The sequence below is a fragment of the Geotrypetes seraphini genome, chromosome 2, assembly GCF_902459505.1.
Source record: "Geotrypetes seraphini chromosome 2, aGeoSer1.1, whole genome shotgun sequence".
Classification (NCBI taxonomy): Eukaryota; Metazoa; Chordata; class Amphibia; order Gymnophiona; family Dermophiidae; genus Geotrypetes; species Geotrypetes seraphini.
In genome coordinates this window covers 375764343-375784749 of record NC_047085.1, presented here as the reverse complement: position 1 = coordinate 375784749, position 20407 = coordinate 375764343, and the positions used below count along the sequence as shown (strand labels likewise).

Here is a 20407-nt window from a genome sequence, read left to right as displayed (position 1 = left end):
TGTGGCTTGCCCTGCTTGGGCTTCCCTCTTCTACGTCATCAGTGATGACACAGCAGAAGGAAGGTCCTGGTGAGGCAGGCTGCAAGCAGCCCATTCAGAGCACTGCCTCTTCTGACCGGACACTGCTGCTGCTTTAGGAGGCATGGAGGTATGTCAGGTATCACCAGGGGGAGTTGGTCAATGAATTGGTGAGTCTAATTTTTTCAATGAATTGATTCACCAAAGTGAATCGGTTTGAATCGGCAAATTAGGCAGCACTACTCAGCAGGAGCAGAGCAGGGAGGGAGTGTGGTCAGGATAAGAACTCTCAACATAGGTCATTCAGAGAGGCCCAGAGGAGAGGAGGAGAAGTCTTCCACCCTATGTCTCCAGCATAGAAGTATAAGCTGCAGAAACTCTACACAGGTAGATCAAGTTTAGCTTGGAGCCCTTCTAAAATTGTAACTTTTAAATTGAGGGCCAAACCTGGCCAATTGTGCTGCCTTTTGGGAAGACAAAACTGTAGCTCTGGGATTCCAGGCTAGAAGCAAGCTGTTTATGCTGCCTATTGAAAGACAGACCAGTGCACCAGGAATAGGTCGGGTCGAGAGGGAGGGGGAATGTGCTGAACATTTTTTTTTTGCTTTGCTGTCAGTGCCTAAGCCAATCAGTGCTCAGGCCCTGACAGAAAAGGCAAGGAGCTCAGAGCTGTCTGTAGTTTGACAGGGGTTTTGTGCAGCCCGTTATTTGGGACATTTGGGACAGCTCATCTGCCAGTGAGCACATTTTAATACTAACGAATTCATTAGCTAGAGACTTTTGGTCACTGCTTCCATGCACAGAAAAGCAGTAGCCAAAATCCTCTGTACATTGGCCACAGAATAAATGTTTCATTCAGACTGAATAAAGTCAGTCTATATGAAACGTTGCCAGCATGGGGAGGCTTTGTGCATCTGCCCATGACTCAGGTCATATACAGATGGATGGATGGACATGTACACTTCCCCCTCCCTACTCGCGGTTTCGATTATCCAGCCCCCCCCCTCAGAATCGCTCGTTAGCATCGAAAAAAAAACAGCCCCAGACTTGGAGGGAGGCGATCAGAGGCGGCGGGGGTGATCGGAGGTGGCGGGGGTGATCGGAGGTGGTGTGTGGGCGATCGGAGCATGGACCTTACCTGGTGGTCTAGCGGTGACGTGGGGGCAGCAGCGATCTTCCTACACTCCTGCCCCGTGCAGAGCTGCGCTGCGAGTTCCCGTGGTCTCACGAGACTACAACAGGGAGTTCCTTTTGTAGTCTCGTGAGATCATGGGAACTCAGCAGCACGGCTCTGCACGGGGCAGGAGTGTAGGGAGATCGCTGCTGCCCCACGTCAACTCTAGACCACCAGGTAAAGTCCGAGGGTGGGTCAGAGCCGGCCAAAAGTTATTTGCGATTTTTCCCGATTCGCGGGCCGGCTCTGACCATAACCCCTACGAATAGGGAGGGAGAAGTATCACACTCTAAAATGGTAAGACAAAGAAAAGTATCTAGAGTTATATAGCAAGCAACTTATGATGCATTATCTTTGCTGGAAATCATGGCATTAGTGTTTGCCAGAGAATGTTACTGTTGCTTGCATTGTAGTGGAAAACTGCTGTCCATTTTTTTTTTTTTTTTCCATTCCAGTGCAAACCGGCAAATTCACTCGGTCTCGCATTATACCCAGATGCCAAGCTGTTTAAACAAAATACATATAAAGAGCAGTACACACTCCTTAAATTTGTTGACCACAAATATCGTGCCAGAAATGTGTTTGCTGAAGATTTTCACACAGGGTCATCCAAACCATTGCCCACAAAGGATTATCTCACCAACCATTTCATAACATCTACTACTTTCTCAGGCAAGCGTTCTGGGGCTTGGATGTCTCTGTGTGAAAGTATAATCCCAAAGTTTTTTTAAACACTTGTTTTAATTGAAAGAGCTCACTTAAGGGTAAACCAGCTGGAGCTGGAGCCAATGAATGGAGAAAATGTAAAAGAATATTAACAAGTTGGTGATAGTTCTAAATATTATCTTAGCTCTGAACTTGAACCATACTAAGACTAAGACTGGGGTGCTGGACCTAGAGAGAGCTAACCTCTAGCATGGGGCTTCTCAAGTTGGGCTTGGGGTTCCAGCTGCCAGTGGGGGTTTTCTGAGTATCCACATTATATGTAGATTTCTTATACATATTCATTATGGATATCGGCACAAAATAATAATAAAAAATATGAAGAGAGACTTGAGGACATGAAGATGTACACCCTGAAGAAAAGGAGAGTTAGTGGTGATACGATACAGACATTCAAATATTTGAAAGGTGTTTTACAAACTTATCTTTTCCAGACAAGATAATGTGGTAGAACTAGAAGACATGAATTAAGGTGACAGAGGGCCGGCTCAAAGATAATGTCATGGAGAGGGTGGTATATACCTGGAGAGGGTTGTATATACCTGGAATGCTCTTCTAGGGAGGTGGGGGGAGATGAAAATAGTCATGGAATTCAAAAATGCAAGGGATAAACATAAAGGAATCTTGTAAGGAAAGAATGAAACCAAATAAATGTAGTGGTGTTTAGATGGTAATTCCAGTAATTGGGAACAAAGTCTGTACTGAGCAGACTTTTATGGTCTGTACTCTGATCATAACCTTATAGGTCTGGATGGCCTAGAATAGGACTTTGATAACAGCTTCCATAGTTGGAGGACAAGGCCAGTGCTGGGCATACTTCTGTGGTCTGTGTCCCGAAAACAGCAAGGACAAATCAAGATCAAGTATGCTATGAGTTTATCTTTTGGCAGATTTGTTGGATTATAGAGGTATTTATCCGCCATCATCTACTATATGTGTATGTATGGAATGGAAATGGTAAGAGCAAAGAGCTTAGTGTTCAAAACAAAAGTTAACGAAGACAGGTAAAAGTTAAGGAAAACCAAAGGAAAGCAGTGAGGACAGTTAACTGAACAATGGAGAAGAAAATTGCTTAATTGATAAAATCAGAAAATGAATCATTGTATGTATAATATGTGCTTGCCTGGATTGGCTCTAAGAAGGTTCTTTAATATGAGCTAAGTTCATTGGTCAGTTCTGAGCCAATAATCAATTGTAAGGGGGGAGGGGCATTGGCAATAACAATCCACATTCTTCACTGGCACCAGATAGCTAAGTCCAGGCCTCAACTTGGGTTCTGAAGCAAAAGGGGGGCCGCCGCGGGAGCGGACTGCTGGGCATGATGGACCTATGGTCTGACTCGGCAGAGGCAATGCTTATGTGCTTATGTTTGCTAAAAGAATAGTCTTTTTAGCAAAGAGGTCAAACGTTACATTCATTCATTTTTCTATACCGTTCTCCCAGGAGAGCTCAGAACAGTTTACATGAATTTATTCAGGTACGCAAGCATTTTTTCCCTGTCTGTCCTGGCAGACTCACCATCTATCTAATGTACCTGGGGCTAAAGCTTGCTGGTTCCCGACCCCTCTGAGATGCTTGGAGATTCTCGGAGGGGGCAGGAGCTAGCAGGCCTTGAGCATGCACAGATGCTCAAGCGAACACCTAACATTTGCGGCAGCAGCTTTTTTCTTTAGCAGCTGATGGGTAAGCATGATTTCAGCTGGGGGGAGGGGGTGCACATGGAGAGCAATGTCATGGGTCATCTTAGGGATGGCAGGATAGCGGCGCTGGTGTTCTGTGGGGTAGGCATGTGACTACAGTGCTGGTGGGTGTGTGCATGGAGGGCAACAGCGCTCATTTTGGAGGTGGTAGGATTAGCGGTACAGTGTTCTTCAGTGGGGGAGGGGGGGATAGGTGTGTGACGACAGCACTGGTGGTGATCATCAGGGATTAAAGAGAGGACAGCAGCACTGGTGGTCGGGTGGTGGCTCAAATATAAACCGAAATCCTCATTGGGCCATTTTGTTGGCCAAAAATCTCGGTTTATATTTGAATATATATGGTAACATAGGGGGAAACAATCCCTAGATATCTGCAAATGAAGATTTATGATAACTAAATTGGGTTTTCAACTCAAGCAAAGCAAGCTGAAAAATAGTGAAAGGTTTAAAATAGTGCAAATCAAAACTAGCAAGCAGTCTTGAAGCTTTGTGACCAGGATATGAGCAGCTGCCCCCCCCCAAAAAAAAACAAACAACTTTTTATCTTCACAGTAGCATCATTAATGGGGCTGTTACGAAGGAAGAGTTTACCAAAGAGGCGGCTTGAACACAGCCACGGAGACACCAGCAGAGTTCCTGCAGAGAGTTTTGCTTGACCTCGCTACATGGTCAAAAGAAAATCAAAGATGAATTCGCTGTAATGGCAGGGCTAATGAACGCCTACTTTAAGCGAGGAGTCCGATTTCCGCAACCAGGAGGATCCTTGGCAATGAAAGACATGCAGGCTGGAACGTGTGATCTCTCTCTCGAGGGCGCCACCTTGTCCCCGGAGGAGCATAGTCCTCCGATTCATCCCAAGGCGATGGGATGGCAGATGGAGAAGGAACTGGCCCAGGATGCTCCTTTCCCGACCTAGCAGAGTGCAGACAACGGTTCTGGATGGAGGGCAGAGGAGGCTGTTCTTACAATGTTGCAGCATTCGGAAAGTGAGATTGCAGCAGGCTACCGGAGTTCTTTTCCCTGATGGAAGAGAAAGCTGCTGTGGCCACAGGTACATCGTTTCCTACAGAGAGCTTGGGGAGCAGTGTTGTACCTATGCCACTGGTTGGTAATAAGGTGGTATATCTACCATACTGCATTAATATTGTAATAAACAGTGCCTACATCTTGCACATGGACTGCAGTTTTTGTTTTTGTTTTTGCTTGCTGTTTGTTTACTGCAGATTCCGTTGGATTTTCTTTTCGTGCGCCTATGCAAAGGCCAAACGTATTCAATATGGAAAATCTATGGGAGGCAATTTTAAGTTTGCAACTCACTTTGGGAACTCAAGTCCAACAACTTCCACAACGTTATACAGCAGTTTTATCAGAAAATTTGGATATAAAGAATAAAGTTTCATGTCTTGAGAGTAAGGTGGATAAACATGACTCCAGATTAAAAGCAGTTGAGACCCAGGCCTTAACTTGGGTTAAGGACAGTGGGAATCTTCATTTCAAGATAGAAATGCAGTACGCATCCAGGAGGAGCGGGAGGGAGGGTCAGGGTGGGGGGTTAAATATTTATATATTTGTTGGAATAAAGTGCAGTATATTATATTAGTTGATTGTTAATCTGATTGCACTATGTATTGGATTTCAAAAATGAATAAAGAATTTAAAAAAAAAAAAAAAGATAGAAATGCTGGAGAATGCCACTAAGAAATGTAATCTTTGGATTATAAACTTTCCAAAAATGTTTCCTTTATCAGCTCATGACAAGTTTCAATTTTTTTAAAAATTTTTTATACCGCTTAATCAAATTTCTAGGCGGTGTACAATAAAAAATACCATAAAAACAAATTAAAGATTAGAGATACTAAATAATACCAGGGTATATTAGTGGAACACATGATGTAACATATAGAGTTACTTCAAACAAATGGGAAAAAGGAGGGCAAAGAACTACAATCTTTGGAGAAAATAGCACAAAAAAGAAAAAAAAACAATAGGTGAGGGTAAAAACTACAAAGCCTTGTTTTAGTCCTTAAAAGGACAGTTATTGTCCAAAAGCATACTGGAACAAAAATGTTTTTAACTTAGATTTAAATTGATTTAATGCAGATTTGATGCGTAAGTGATTGGGCAATGAATTCCAGAGAAGAAGGTGCAGTGACAGCGAAATTATTAGATCTCAACGTGTTGATTGACTTTAAAGATGGTACAACAAGGAGATTCCGTGACATAGAATGAAGCGGTTTAGAAGGACTATAAGGGATTAAGAGTCTGTCAATGAACTCTGGTTGATTGCTTGAGCGTATTTTAAAGGTTAAAAGTAAGATTTTGTAGCTGATTCTATATTCAATGCGTAACCAGTGTGCTTTGAACAAAAGAGGTGAGACATGATCACACTTTTTTGCGTTACATGTAATTTTGATGGCTGTGTTCTGCACAATCTGAAGGCGTCTTATTTCCTTTTTTTGTTATGCCCTTATAAAGGGTGTTACAGCAATCTGTGCAGGAAATTACCAGAGAGTGGATCAATGTATTCAAGGAGGCTGGTTCCAGTAGTTTTGAAAGAGAACGAATCATTCTAAGACAATGAAAGCATTTCTGGACAATATGGTAGTGGTAGGAAAATTTACTGTCAAAGGTGACTCCTAACAACTTTAAAGTGGGTACAATTTTAATTGGTAGAGATTCAAGTTTCAATCCATCTTTGAAAGGAAAGATCATTCATTTTGATTTATTGATATTAAGGGACAGCCTATTTGTGTCCAACCATGTTTCAATTTTCTCTAGTTTCTGGTTAATGGATACTACTTCCTCTGGGTTATTAAGATCGAGGGGTGGATTAACTGCACATCATCAGTGTACGCGAATGTAATAAAGCCAATGGACTGGCCCACAGTTAGAAGAGGGGACATGATATTAAAAAGCAACGGTAATAAGATGGAATCTTGCAGAATTCCTTGCTTATGTGTGAAAGACTCAAATGATGTACCGTTAAAAATGACCTTAGATGATCTTTCTGAGAAAAAAGAAATGAATCAGTCCATAACTTGACCTGTTATACCAATTTCATGTAGACGTGATAATAGCAGATTATGATCAATGGTATCAAATGCAGAGGAGAGATCTAAAGAAATGAGCAGAGCTGACTGATGATGGTCAAGATGTTTAAAAAATACTTAACTGAAGTTCTTAAGGTTCCAGAAACTTCATATCCACCTCTCTCAAAAATGTATTACCTTCCTAGGAGAGTTAAATCTCAAAATTCTAACCATCAGAATGTATCTGCTGATACTTTGGATTTAACTAATTTCTTAGAGAGGTCGGAAACTGAAGTGCAGGGTACAGCTACGTTGCTGGAACAGTTCGCTATAGAGTCAGACAGGGAATAGATGTTAAAACTATTTTTCAAATATAAAGATGTTCCTTTCATGTCCAGTGTTGTAAGGATATACCCTCCCTGATGTATCTCGTACTACACAAAAGAGAAGGAAACAATTCCTCATTTTGAGACCCCCAGGCATTGCAGTTGGGCGCAACATTTGTCTTGAGGTACCCCTGTAAATGCGTTACGGTCTATAAAGATAATCAATATGTTTTCTATGAACCACAACAGCTCTCTAGATTTATTTCTGCCCAAGGGCAGTCTGTAACTACTGCGTGAACCTGTTTCATCCCAGTATAAGCTCAGAGAGGTTATGTTCTGACACCTACTAGCTCCATTTTATTTTTTTCTTGTTAAAAGTTACCTCCTAATTTTTCAGTCTATTTACAACTCCTCCTCCAGTTATTGAGGACTAATCATACTTTGGGGTTTATTATTTCATTGTTTAAATGTCCATAAGAAGTTAATTCTTATAAGGAATATTTCTGTTAACACTGTATTTTCTCTTATTTGACTGATAAATATGTCCAAAATGTTTAAAATTTAAATAAAGAATTAAAAAAAAAGGGTTGTTTTCACTTTTGACACAGAGGCTGAAAAGGTTTGCTGATCTTTGATACAGGGCTCACTACTGTTTGCATTCAGACTAAGTGGAAGTTGAAAAATCCTGCAGTAGCTAATCCCATTGAAAAGTGTTCTTCTTAGCTAATACGGGGATTAAAGGGCTGATGCATAGGAATAGGTTTGGATCTGGTATTGGTATTTTTTGAGACCATAATAAAAAAAAAAACTTAACCTGTGTTTAACTTCCAGGTACTGTTGCTGTATAAAAAAAGAAGAGGGATTGAAGCTAGAATAAGCAAAACTGAATGCTTGAAAATTAGATCAGAAATTTAAAGAGTTGTGTGTGAAAAAAGTATTAGGTAGCATGAACCATAGCCCCTGTTTTTTATGTTGTGCTTGTTCTATTGTGCTTAACTGAGCCACCCATCTGCACATTAGTATTGTGGGATCTGATTACTGTAACCCTTTAAGCTAGCTGTATTCATTTACAAAATATTCCTGCACATTCCTGGAATTGTGGTACTTGTATGTCAGTGTCTTAGCTAACTTTCTCTTGAGAAAACAGGTTGAGGAACATAACACTTTTGATAGAAGAAGCCAGGCTGTGGTATCAGGATAAACAAATCTGTCTTTATCTTGTACAGTTAAATAAATAAATAAATGTTTTCCAGGTGTACTGCTTGGCAAAAGGAAACAAGGTTTGAGGCTATCTCATGCTGTTTTCCAAATGCTTTCACTGAATACTAAATAGATATATACACTCATAATACAAGTGCCTCCTTATTTCAGTGAATAATAAAGGGATTTAGTGAAATCCCTAAATATGCAAGAAACAGTTAGACTGTGTCAGAATACTGCTGTAAGTATTTTTGAAGTGGAAGAGGCATCTTTTAGTTTATCTAGCCAGCTGGGTTTTCATGATACCCATAAAGAATTTTTGAGTGAGATATATTTTGCTTACATTGTCAGTATGAATATCCTTAAAATCTGACTAGATAGTGGTTACTTAGAATTGAAGCTAGCTAGCGTTTCGCTAGGCGGCTGCGTCAGGCAATGAACTTCTCGGCATTACGTCTCACGCTCGTACGTGAGAAATAACGCCGAGAAGTCCATTTCCCTGACCCAGCCGCATAGCGAAACGCCAGCTAGCTTCCATCTAAAAAAACTTGAAGAAACACACTTGAAGTATGAGTTAGCATTGAACAAACTTTATCAGGCAGGAGGGGGGTGAGGATTTTTCCCTTTCTAGTGCAGTTGTTCAGTTAACACATGTCTCCACGCACGGGGATCTGAGGCTCCTTCCCCTTTGAGAATATAGACATAGTAAAGACAAGGAAGAGGACTTTCACTGCCATTTCTCCTTGACAAAGTTATATTTAAAGAAGAGTATTAAAGAGTGGTGTTTTAGGAAGGAATAGATTTTTTTCTCTTATTTCCTGTATATATAATTATTTGAGTATAATTTTATACCCTGTGAGTGAGTCCCAGAAGACAAAGACTGAAAATTATTATGTAATGTAATGTAATTTATTTCTTATATACCGCTACATCCGTTAAGTTCTAAGCGGTTTACAGAAAATATACATTAAAATTAAAAATAAGAAAATAATAAAGGTACTTAAAAAAATTCCCTTTCTGTCCCGAAGGCTCACAATCTAACTAAAGTACCTGGAGATTAATAAATTAATTAAAATAAAGATAGAAGAGGGAATAGAAATGAACATTTTAACAAGACAGCATTGAATTAAATTCTTTGGTAGATAGAAGAGAGAAGAACAAAGAGTAAATGCATAAGAGGAGACCGTTAAACAATAGAATTCTGGCGAAATTTAAAATGACAGAAATGTTATAAGACAAAGAAAAAAGGCATAACAATAAGTAAGATTAAAGATAATTCATAAACAAGTAGGGAAAGAAAATAAAATAACACATTGTCTTTGAAAAAGTGTAAGTGGAGGGGGATGGTGGTGGAGTTTAAAAAAAAACCAAAAAAACCAGTGCACCCATAACAGTATATTCAACACTTGTATAGTTAACAGTGCTGCCTGTAAGCAAATGTTTGAATAGTGGTGATAAACAAAAACCAACTGCAGATGTGTACAAGATGCAGGCAGAATTTATTGTGACAAATATAAATTTATAAAAACCTTTTTCCCAAACAAGGGACCCGACACGGTCCGTGTTTCGGACAAACCTTCGTCAGGGGTCCAATATGCAAAAAGGTTTGAAAAATATGCCACAAAAAATATGGAATAAAAAATCATAAACCAAAAGGTCCAATGTGCCGAGAATCGCCAACTCCTGTAAAGCTTTACAGGAGTTGGCGATTCTCGGCACATTGGACCTTTTGGTTTATGATTTTTTATTCCATATTTTTTGTGGCATATTTTTCAAACCTTTTTGCATATTGGACCCCTGACGAAGGTTTGTCCGAAACACGGACCGTGTCGGGTCCCTTGTTTGGGGAAAAAGGTTTTTATAAATTTATATTTGTCACAATAAATTCTGCCTGCATCTTGTACACATCTGCAGTTGGTTTTTGTTTGTTCCTGGTTGGTTTTTTCTGCAGATAAGGTTGGACCTCTCCTTCCTTTTTTGTTGAATAGTGGTGATATTCAACTACTCTCTGTATAGCTGGGTGCTTTATTGTAGGACGGTCTTTTCATTGTCTACCCAACAGCCCTTTCACACTCACCCACCCCACTACACTGAAACAGGCAACCTTTCCTCGTATCATTCCCTATAGCCACCCACATATCTACTGTTATCCTTCTGAGACATACTTTAATATGGCTCTTCTTACTGAGGCCTAGGTTCACTAAGGGCACAGATCTGATCCATGAGAAATCCAATCTGTATCCGGGAGGGCTGATTCAAGAATCGCCCTCATGCAAATAAGGGCAATCGGAATCACGCCCCCAACCTACCGCCTGGATCGCTCTTTAGCGATCTCGACGCATGCGCAGACCATGTCCTTTTATTCATCCAAAAGAAAATCAGTGGCTTGACATGTACATGTTTCATCCAAGATGGCCTGCCTCAGGAGTCTTGAAAGTCTCGTGGTTGATATTCAACTACTCTCTGTATAGCTGGGTGCTTTATTGTAGGACGGTCTTTTCCCACCCTTGAAAATCGGGTGGGAAATTTCATGGCGACACCAGAAAATATGTCTTCACCGAAAGGGTGGTTGACTGCTGGAATAATCTTCCACAACAGGTAATTGAGGTCAGCAGCGTGCCAGATTTTAAGAAAAGATGGGATTGGCATGTGGGATCTCTTCATGGAGGTAGTTAGGTGGTGGGCCATTAGTGTGGGCAGACTAGATGGGCCGTGGCCCTTTTCTGCCGTCATTTTCTATGTTTCTATGATATGAATAAATTGGGATGAAATTGACTTGACCCAGCATTCACTTCAAAGATTCTAACAATCCATTATTCTGCTCTCATGATTTGAGTGTGTTCTTTTGTGGACCAATTTATTCATATCAACCATGAGACTTTCAGACTTCTGAGGCAGGCCATCTTGGCTGAAACATGTACACGTTGAGTCATTGAGTTTCTTTTGGATGAATAAAAGGACATTTTTGTAATACATTTGAGTCCACCAGTCTGTATAGGACATTTCCACTTCTTGTTTTGCGATCTTGTGTTTGTGGATTTGACTCTCCTGTTTTATCCTCCTTAGTTGTCCCTCCAGCTCCAATTTTTAAAAGATCTACTATGTAACATTTTGTGATTTGTGTATTCAATGTCTCATTTTTTTTTTTTATATAAATCAAGATGCTGATATGGATACATAATTACACAGTAACCAGCAAACAGTACTTGGGATAATAGATATACCATTACAGCTCAAGCTGCAGCTTTAATGTGGCTAAAAGGAAATTTTTTTTTTTGTCATAATTTTTTGTATTTTGTCAGTCCTTCATAGATAACTAGCAAAGAGCCAATTTCATTAGTTTAATAAAACAGGTTAATGTCAGCAGTAAAATAATTTGATAAAGGCTTATTGTATCTATTATGAAGCTTGGGAGTCTAATTTGAAAACGGAGGGAAGAAAGACAGTTCTATTATCCTAATATAATTGAGGAATGTAATTTTGATATGAATGAATAATCCAAATGATTTCTGCTAGATTCATTTAAGCATATTTCCTTCCTTTCTCTCTCTCCATACCACCTGCCCCCTTGGTGAGTTATTGTAAAACATGTCTGACTCTGAGTGCTTCAGTTAGAACAGATTGAATCCAAATTCTGAAGGCCATTTTCTTAAAGATGATTTCCCCTTTCTCCCCCATCCCCATGTGAACCTGGTGACAATTAATTTTCTTTCTTTAAGGTCAGTCAGCAGTCAGGTCTGCAGGAAGGTGATTGGTGGAATGGTGTGGAACAGTAATTTGAAGAGATCTTTGTCTGTTGAACATCTAGAGACCAAAAGCCTCCCTTCTCGTTCTCCACCAATTACGCCAAACTGGTATGTGAAGATGAATCTTTTCGTGTTGATACAGCCATATATTATGATATTGAATATAGAAAAATGCATTGAGTGATTTTTGGACTTATTTTTAGTTTCCTGATGTTTTTTTTTTAATTAAAACACTCTCTTATGAATCTGGCCAGAACTTTGTTATGTTAAATTTACCTCTTCTCTCTTTCTCCCCCTCCCCCCCTCTTGACATATAAATAAAATTGCTGATTATACCAGTACAGCAGCCCCTAATGCAAAAACATTTAAACAAATGTTTTTGGGATAAACACTGAAGAAATACTATGGATGTGCACTTCTTTGCATTTCCCTTGCCATTTCATATTATTTTAACCCAAAATAGCAAAGGAAGAATCCTTTTCTCAAAGGATAAGCAAGCATATATTCTCACATGTGGGTGATGTCATCCATGGAACCTGTTACGGGCATTGCCAAGTTCACTGCAATTCTAGTTGCCGCATCTCAAAAAAGATATAGCGGAATTAGAAAAGGTACAGAGAAGGGCAACAAAAATGATACAAGGGATGGGATGGCTTCCTGGTCCTTGGAGAAAGCAAAGATATTCACCTGTCACAGACGTTCTTGGAGGTTAGCAAGCATATATTCTCATAACCCATATACCTCTTCTAGTTGGTTTCTTAGCTTTGTTACTAAACTGATGGTCCTGTAAGCCAATGTTGGGTCGGAAGGCACTAGCATACATGTGTTATGGGCACTGCCGAAACATTTTAAATGACTGTGCACTCGGTAGTGTCTGAACTGGGTTTCATGGATAACGTCACCCACATGTGAGAATATATGTAAGCTGTTCTTGGAGAACACTTGCTACAGGTAAGTATCTTTGCTTTCTTACTTGGTCAATAGTGCACACTATTGTTGACATTAGTCCCAAAGTTGAATCAAAATATAAAAATCTAAATAATATGAAAATCCTGTGAACATGGAAAACTAATCAAAGTGGAAAAATGTTGGCCTGCACAGAACTCCTATTACTTTCATACCCCTCCTGTGTCTTTCACTCAGTCTTTGTGCCTTTTCTGTGTGGATGATTCCTAAGTGAAACAAATGTATATACTACTACCACTACTTATCATTTTCTGTAGTGCTACTAGACAAATGCAGCGCTGTGCAACAAAGCATATAAGAGAAAGTCTCTGCTTAAAAGAGCTTACAATCCCTGGGGCAGGGGACGGCGGGAGAATGGTTTCATTGCGCTGCCGGCTGCCCAAAGATTTACATTACAGCAGTGGGTTGGTGGTAGGTGGGGGAGTCAGGAGAGCCGTACTGCTGATTGCCATTTTGGGGGAGGCCAGGGCTCCTGTGGTCTCCCCCATTCCGGGTGCTTAGCAGGTGGGTTGGAGTTTGGAATTGAAAGCAGCTTCAAAGAAGTGGGCTTTGTGTCTGGATTTGAATACTGCCAGTCGGGCAGTTTGTTCCAGGCATACGGTGCTGCAAAGTAGAAGGGATGGAGATGACTCCAGCGTGTCCCTTGCTACTAAGGGACCCTTCAGGACTTTATTCTAGCAAGGTAACTGCCTAATAGGGCATGCAGGTAATGAGTTCCAGTCGGAAATGACAAAACAAACACTTTATTCTGGCCCCTGGCTTCACCTGGCAGTTGCAGGAAAAACATGCATTCCATGAAATCAAACGTATATATTTTATTCCACCAGAAAAGGCATTCTAGTGGTGTGAAAGCACAGATAAATGTGAATTTTATGTACCCTCATAGAACTACTAATTAGCTGGAAAAGTTACGAATATTTGAAAATAGAAGCACAAACCGTATGCTTTTAAGCAAGAATCCACAGTGGAGAGAATATCTACTGTTAGGGCCCCTTTTGAAGTGACTAAAGCCCAGGCATTCCCATTGCAGAGGATATTCTATTTGATCAGACTGATGAAGCTTTGTTTTCTTTTGAATCAATATTTTTAATTGGCTCTGATGTGATTGAGGATCTGTTTGTGTTCTGTAGGATCAGAATCGTGTTCTGTGAATTGATTGTCACATGAGTTAATTATAGAACTGTTATCAGAGTAGTATCTGCTCATAGGTGAAGTTCCATGACGACACCTCAGCCATTTTTGTGGCATCTGTTAGGTCTGTAATTTGAGGCACTTGTTTCTTTTGAGACATGTGTCCTTTTGGAAGGGTGCATAGCATTGGTAATTATTGTGGGTTTTGGGAGGATTGGTGACAGTCTATACAAGTCTGTTGTATAGTTCTTATATATTCATTTATCTATTAATTATGAGTATGAGTTCAAGGAACTTCTCTTAGAGTGCTTTCTACCAAACGGCCTGGGGCAGGAAATGTCTCAGCTGTGCTTTACTGTCTTACATATTACAGAATGCCTATAGACTCTAGTGCTGACCAGTCTAGCTGCCTTAAATTGACCAGTTAAAAATCTTGCTTGATCGCTTGATCCAAACACGCTCTCATAGTTAGCTGAGATGATTCAAATGTTTTGTATTGACAGAAAGCTGGAATCCAGTGTTGGTTTATTGATAGTAGATTTCTGGGGGGGTTTTCTAACACAAGTTACAAATATGCCAAGCATATAAAAGTTATTATTAGATTATCCCCCTTCTCCTCCAAAAGTACATTTTTCAAAGGAGTTCAAATATGAAAAGTTGTGTTCTGCACCATTCCCCATCAGGCGGAGTCCCAGGTTACGTCATGAGATTCGAAAACCACGCCATTCATCTGCAGATAACCTGGCCAATGAGATGACTTACATTACTGAGACGGAAGATGTGTTCTATACATACAAGGGCTCGCAAACCTCAAAGGATAGTGATTTGGAGATCTTCCAGAATCGCAATTCAAGTAGAAGGTAAGCATGCATATGAATTCCACTACAGATATAGTGCTCTTTTATTTTTCTGCCAGCTATTCTGTTTTGAGAGGGAGGGGCATACATAAAATGTATTTGCATAGGGAGAAGACAATTCTGAAAGAACCATTTACCTGGGTAAATGCTGTTTTATTCTGGATTAAAGAGCTGTTTGAAGATTGCTCTCCCTTTGTCCAGCTAAAAATATATACAGAGTTCCACAGAACAGTGCATTTTGGGCAAGGTTAGAATATAGCACATATACGTTGTATTCTCAAATATACACAAGCAGTTTCCTGGCAAGAAGTCCAATGTATTCAGTGCATTCATAGCAGTGGGAAGTTTTAAAAGGGAAATTATGAAAGTTGACCTCAAAAATTCATGGTTTCAAAGTAGTAAATTATGTACCTGGTCAAGTTTGAAATTGCCAGCTCCCTCCTCCACCACCACCACCACCAACAACAACATACACAAACTCTGCTTCTGCAAAACCTTAGTGCAGGGTTAGCCAGAGTATACTTTTGAAATCTCAGCAACAGTGGCTAATTTATTCTTGGAATTATATATAAGTTTTATACTGTATAGGGAAAATGAAACCCTAGGCATTTAATTCTCAAGGGTGTTCTACTAGTTTTACAACTCAGCTTGAACTTAGTTTTCACAGGCTTGTGTTCAAAGTAACCTAAGTTTTTCCTACCCCATGATGCATGTCACTCACTTGCATCAGGAGCACATCTTACAGTGACGTATCCACAGGTGGACCCAAAATTTCATCTCCTTTGCTGTGGTAATCAGCAATTCTCAAACCCTGCCAGCCGAGGACATCCTCCCTGCCAAAAGAGTTTATATGTTGGGCAACTGCTGACACTGTCCCAAAGCCGTGGCCACAGGCCTTCCTCCTCCCTCTGTCACGCGCATGCTTATTTTTCATGATTGCACAAAACTTAGCATATGGGTAAGGAGGATGGCAGTGGCGGCAGCTTTGGGACCATGCCAGTGGCTGCCCAAGATATAAATTCTTTCAGCAGGGAAACATAGAAACATAAAAGATGACGGCAGAAAAGGGCTACAGCCCATCAAGTCTGCCCACTCTGCTTACCCATCCCCTGTCTATGCCCTAATGACCCAATTTCCTTATCTTGACCCTCGTAGGGATCCCACATGGGTATCCCATTTATTCTTAAAGTCTGGCACGCTGTCTGCCTCGATCACCTGCACTGGAAGCTTGTTCCAATGATCAACCACTCTCTCTGTGAAGAAATACTTTCTGGTGTCGCCATGAAATTTTCCGCCCCTGAGTTTGAGCGGGTGCCCTCTTGTGGCCGAGGGTCCCTTGAGAAAGAAAATATCATCTTCCACTTCGACACGTCCCGTGAGGTACTTAAATGTTTCGATCATGTCTCCCCTCTCCCTACGTTCCTCGAGAGTGTAGAGCTGCAATTTGTTCAGTCTCTCTTCGTACGAGAAACCTTGAGCCCCGAGATCATCCTGGTGGCTGTCCGCTGAACCGATTCAATTCTGTGCACATCTTTACTGTAATGTGGCCTCCAGAATTGCACACAGTACTCCAGATGAGGTCTCACCATGGCCCTGTACAACAGCATTATGACTTCAGGCTTTCGGTTGACGAAACTTCTATTGATACAACCCAATATCTGCCTTGCTTTAGATGAAGCCTTCTCCACTTGATTGGCTGTTCTCATGTCTGCACTGATGATTACTCCTAAATCTCGTTCTGCTGAAGTCCTAGTTACAGTTTCTACGTTCAAGAAGTACGTCCTGCATGGATTTCCGCTTCCGAGGTTCATGACCTTACATTTCTTAGCATTGAAGCCTAGCTGCCAGGTTGAGGACCAACTTTCCAATGTAAGCAGGTCCTGCGCCATATAATTCTGTAAACTGCATTCACTTACTATATTACATAGTTTGGCATCATCGGCGAATAGTGTTATTTTACCTTGAAGTCCTTGAGTCAGATCCCCTATGAATATGTTGAATAGGAGTGGACCCAGGACCGAGCCCTGCGGCACTCCACTGGTCACCTCCGATGTTTTAGAGAGGGTACCATTAACCACCACCCTCTGAAGTCTGCCACTCAGCCAATCATTGACCCATGCAGTTAGTGTCTCTCCTAACCCCATCGATTCCATCTTGCTTAGCAGCCTGCGGTGTGGGACACTGTCAAAAGCTTTACTGAAGTCCAGGTACCTATCCTAAATTGTCTGCTTGGCTACACCACTGCTATCAGATGGTGCAAACCAGGATTTTATGCTGCATACTAGCTCATGTGCATCACACACAGCAGGACCAGGGGAACTTGACCAGCAGGTATAGCTGAACTTCAAATAAAAATGCCCTCTTATGTGAGCCTTTGTAATGCTCCAATCAACAGGGTGTTTAGATAACAGTGGCTAAACTGGGAATGCAAAACACTAGCAAGAGTGTGTGTACCACAGTTATTGGATCTTAAGTCCAACCTCTTTTCTTTCATTTCAAATAAAAATAAGTATAACTTAACCTTCTGTGTTTTTATTAATATTATTTTCCAGTAATCATACAATCCACAAACCTGTCCTCTATGTAAAGTAGGATACATAATTATGAGAAAAGAAAAACAGTTTAGCATTAGAGTGAAAAACTAAATGTTCTTATTAGATAAAAGAGAGATAAGTGGTTTCATTCTCCTGCATTTTTTGGCATTCTTTCTTGTATTGTGTTACAATGAATCATAACACAGTGTCACCACAATGTGTATGGATTAAAAATGTGGTTTTCATGTTTGAGTATAAGGCCAGTATACCTGAGAACTTTGAGGAAGCTAATGAGGACTTTAGGTAATCTAGGCATATAAGAATTGCCGCTGCTGGGTCAGACCAGTGGGCCATCGTGCCCAGCAAGTCCGCTCCTGCGGCGACCCCCAGATCAAAGACCAGTGCTCTAATGAGCTCAGCCTCACCTGCGTACTTTCCAGTTGAGCTGGAACTTGCCCAACTTTGTCTTGAGTCCCTGGAGGGTGTTTCCCTTTAACAGACTCCGGAAGAGCGTTCCAGTTTTCTACCACTTTGGGTGAAGAAGAACTTCTGGAATCTATCCCCTTTTAACTTTAGAGAGTGCCTTCTCGTTCTCTCTACCTTGGAGAGGATGAACAACCTGTCTTTATCTACTAAGTCTATTCCCTTCAGTATCTTGAATGTTTCGATCATGTCCCCTCTGTCTCCTCTTTTCAAGGGAGAAGAGGCCCAGTTTCTCCAATCTCTCACTGTACGGCAACTCCTCCAGCCCCTTAAACATTTTAGTCGCTCTTCTCTGGACCCTTTCGAGTAGTACCGTGTCTATCTTCATGTACTCCAAGTGAGGGCGCACCATGGCCCGGTACAGTGGCATGATAGCATTCTTCGATCTGTTCCCCATCTACCGAGTCTAATTTACTAACTCCTGTAGAATGTGTGTATCCTACAGACCACCCTTTTAATGTCACAGACTGGCAGGCTTGTGTGAGTTTAGATAATTCTGTCTTAATACCAATGAAATAGTCTTTTGTTTTTTTACTTAAGAGGGCAAGTTAGTGGAAGCACCTGCTGTACTCTTTTTGAAGTTGATTGCTGCAGAAAATTTACAGTTTGGACGCTGATGGATGCACCCCTCCCCCCCAACACATTGGATAGTATCAGGGCATGTTTTGTGTAGCAACTAGATTTACTTATTTACAAATTTCTATACCGCACGATCCAAAGTTCTCAATAGTTCACGAATAGAACATTGATTATAAATCAAACATAAACATGCATTTAATCAATGATTCATTCTAATTCTAACTCATAGTAGACTCATGGACTTGGTGGCTGGCTGATTAAAACTTGTTTCCTACAGAAAGCTTCTATGGACTGAAACCACACAGTAGTTGTGAATTGCCCCTGAATATCGGCACTGGGCTGTCCACAGTCTTTCAAGTGATGGCTTGGGGGATAGTGTGGCACAGTGGTTAAAGCAACAACAAAAAAGAGGAACTGGAGAGAAATATACATATAGATCAGATGTTATACCTCCAGTTATAACTTTGCACTGGTAGCAAAAATGCTCAATGGCTTAACTCATTATTAGCATTGGATTTAAATCCCAAAAAGTATAGCTTAAACAGGGGAAAAACACCTCAGAAGCTTACAGGGCAAACTGAAGGGGAGCTTAAATTGCTTCAGCTTCCTCATTAAATCAATATAAGCTGACGATGACCAACTTTTCATGATCTGCTGAGTTTTTAACACTTAAGAGCCCTGAAGAAATCATCGGCTTATATTGATTTAATGAGGAAGCTGAAGCCATGTTGAGGCAAAGATAAGTGCTGCTTGTTTTTGAACTATCTTTCACAATATATCTGATGGGTTGTTTCGCCAATGATAGAATACTGGAGGGGAGTTAAAGAGCAATTTAAGCTCCCCTTCATAGCTCCAGAGCGTTAGCCCTGTAAGCTTCTAAGGCGTTTTTCCCCTGTTTAAGCTATACTTTTTGGAATTTAAGTCCAATGCTGATAAGGGGTTAAGCCATTGAGCATTTTTGCTACCAGCGCAAAGTTATAACTGGAGACAGTGGTTAAAGCTACAACCTCAGCACCCTGAGATTGTGGGTTCAAACCCACACTGCTCTGTGTGACCCTGGGTAAGTCACTTAATCCCTCCATTACCCCCAGTATATTAGATAGACTGTGAGCTTGCCGAGACAGACAAGGAAAAAGGCTTGAGTACCTGAATAAATTCATGTAAACTGTTCTGAGCTCCCCTGGGAGAATGGTATAAAAAATTGATTAAATAAATAAAGGAGTGACAGTTGCTGAGACAGAGAAGTTGTTAAGGTTGAAGACAAGTGATATTAAGGGCTAGATTCACAAACCAAACCGATCGTGTACTGATCGGTTTGCAAGCCCTTAGCGAGCAGATTTCCCTCCGGCCCGATTCAAAAACCTGTCCTGTGATCCGCTTCAAATCTGTGCATGCAAATGAGGGGAAACGCATGCAAAGTAGGCAGGGACGTAATTCACTAAACTTTTCTCCTGATACACCGACTGGCTGGCTGATCAAGAACAAGCAACTGGTGAGGACCAGTCGCTTGTGTAAAAAAACTCCACTGCTCTCTGCCTGCCATGACTCTCCTGCTCTCTGCCACCCTTTCCCACAGTGTGAGCCTATGGTTTTAAAGTGGGGCTGCACTGCGGGGAAGGGCAGCAGAGAGCAGGAGAATAAAAAAGTGCCCACCCCCCGGCCCGACACCCCCCCCATACGTAAAAGTTGGGAGCAGGAGGGGTGCTTAGTCCCTCCTGCTTCATAGGGCCGATCCCCCCACCAGCCCACCGCACCCCCGACCGGCCCACCCGTGGCCGGGCTGGCCGTACCAACCTCCCTCCCCGTACCTTTAAAAATGTTGGGAGCAGGAAGGGTGCCCAGTCCCTTCTCCGTAGGCCTGATCCTCCGACCAGCCCACCCATAGTCGGGCAGGCAGGACCAACATCCCTCCCCGTATCTTTAAAAATGTTGGGAGCAGGA

The 20407-nt window shown here is 41.3% G+C and overlaps 1 protein-coding gene across 4 annotated transcripts in view; it reads left to right on the top strand.

The window, feature by feature from the left end:
- Positions 1-20407, top strand: part of PTPN3 (protein tyrosine phosphatase non-receptor type 3) — a 710747-nt gene that overhangs the window by 451348 nt on the left and 238992 nt on the right. For all 4 annotated transcript variants that reach the window (XM_033930629.1, XM_033930631.1, XM_033930630.1 and 1 more), the window contains 2 exons: positions 11890-12024; positions 14697-14873. In XM_033930629.1, the coding sequence (XP_033786520.1) occupies positions 11890-12024; positions 14697-14873 (312 nt within the window). The remainder of the gene's footprint in view (positions 1-11889; positions 12025-14696; positions 14874-20407) is intronic.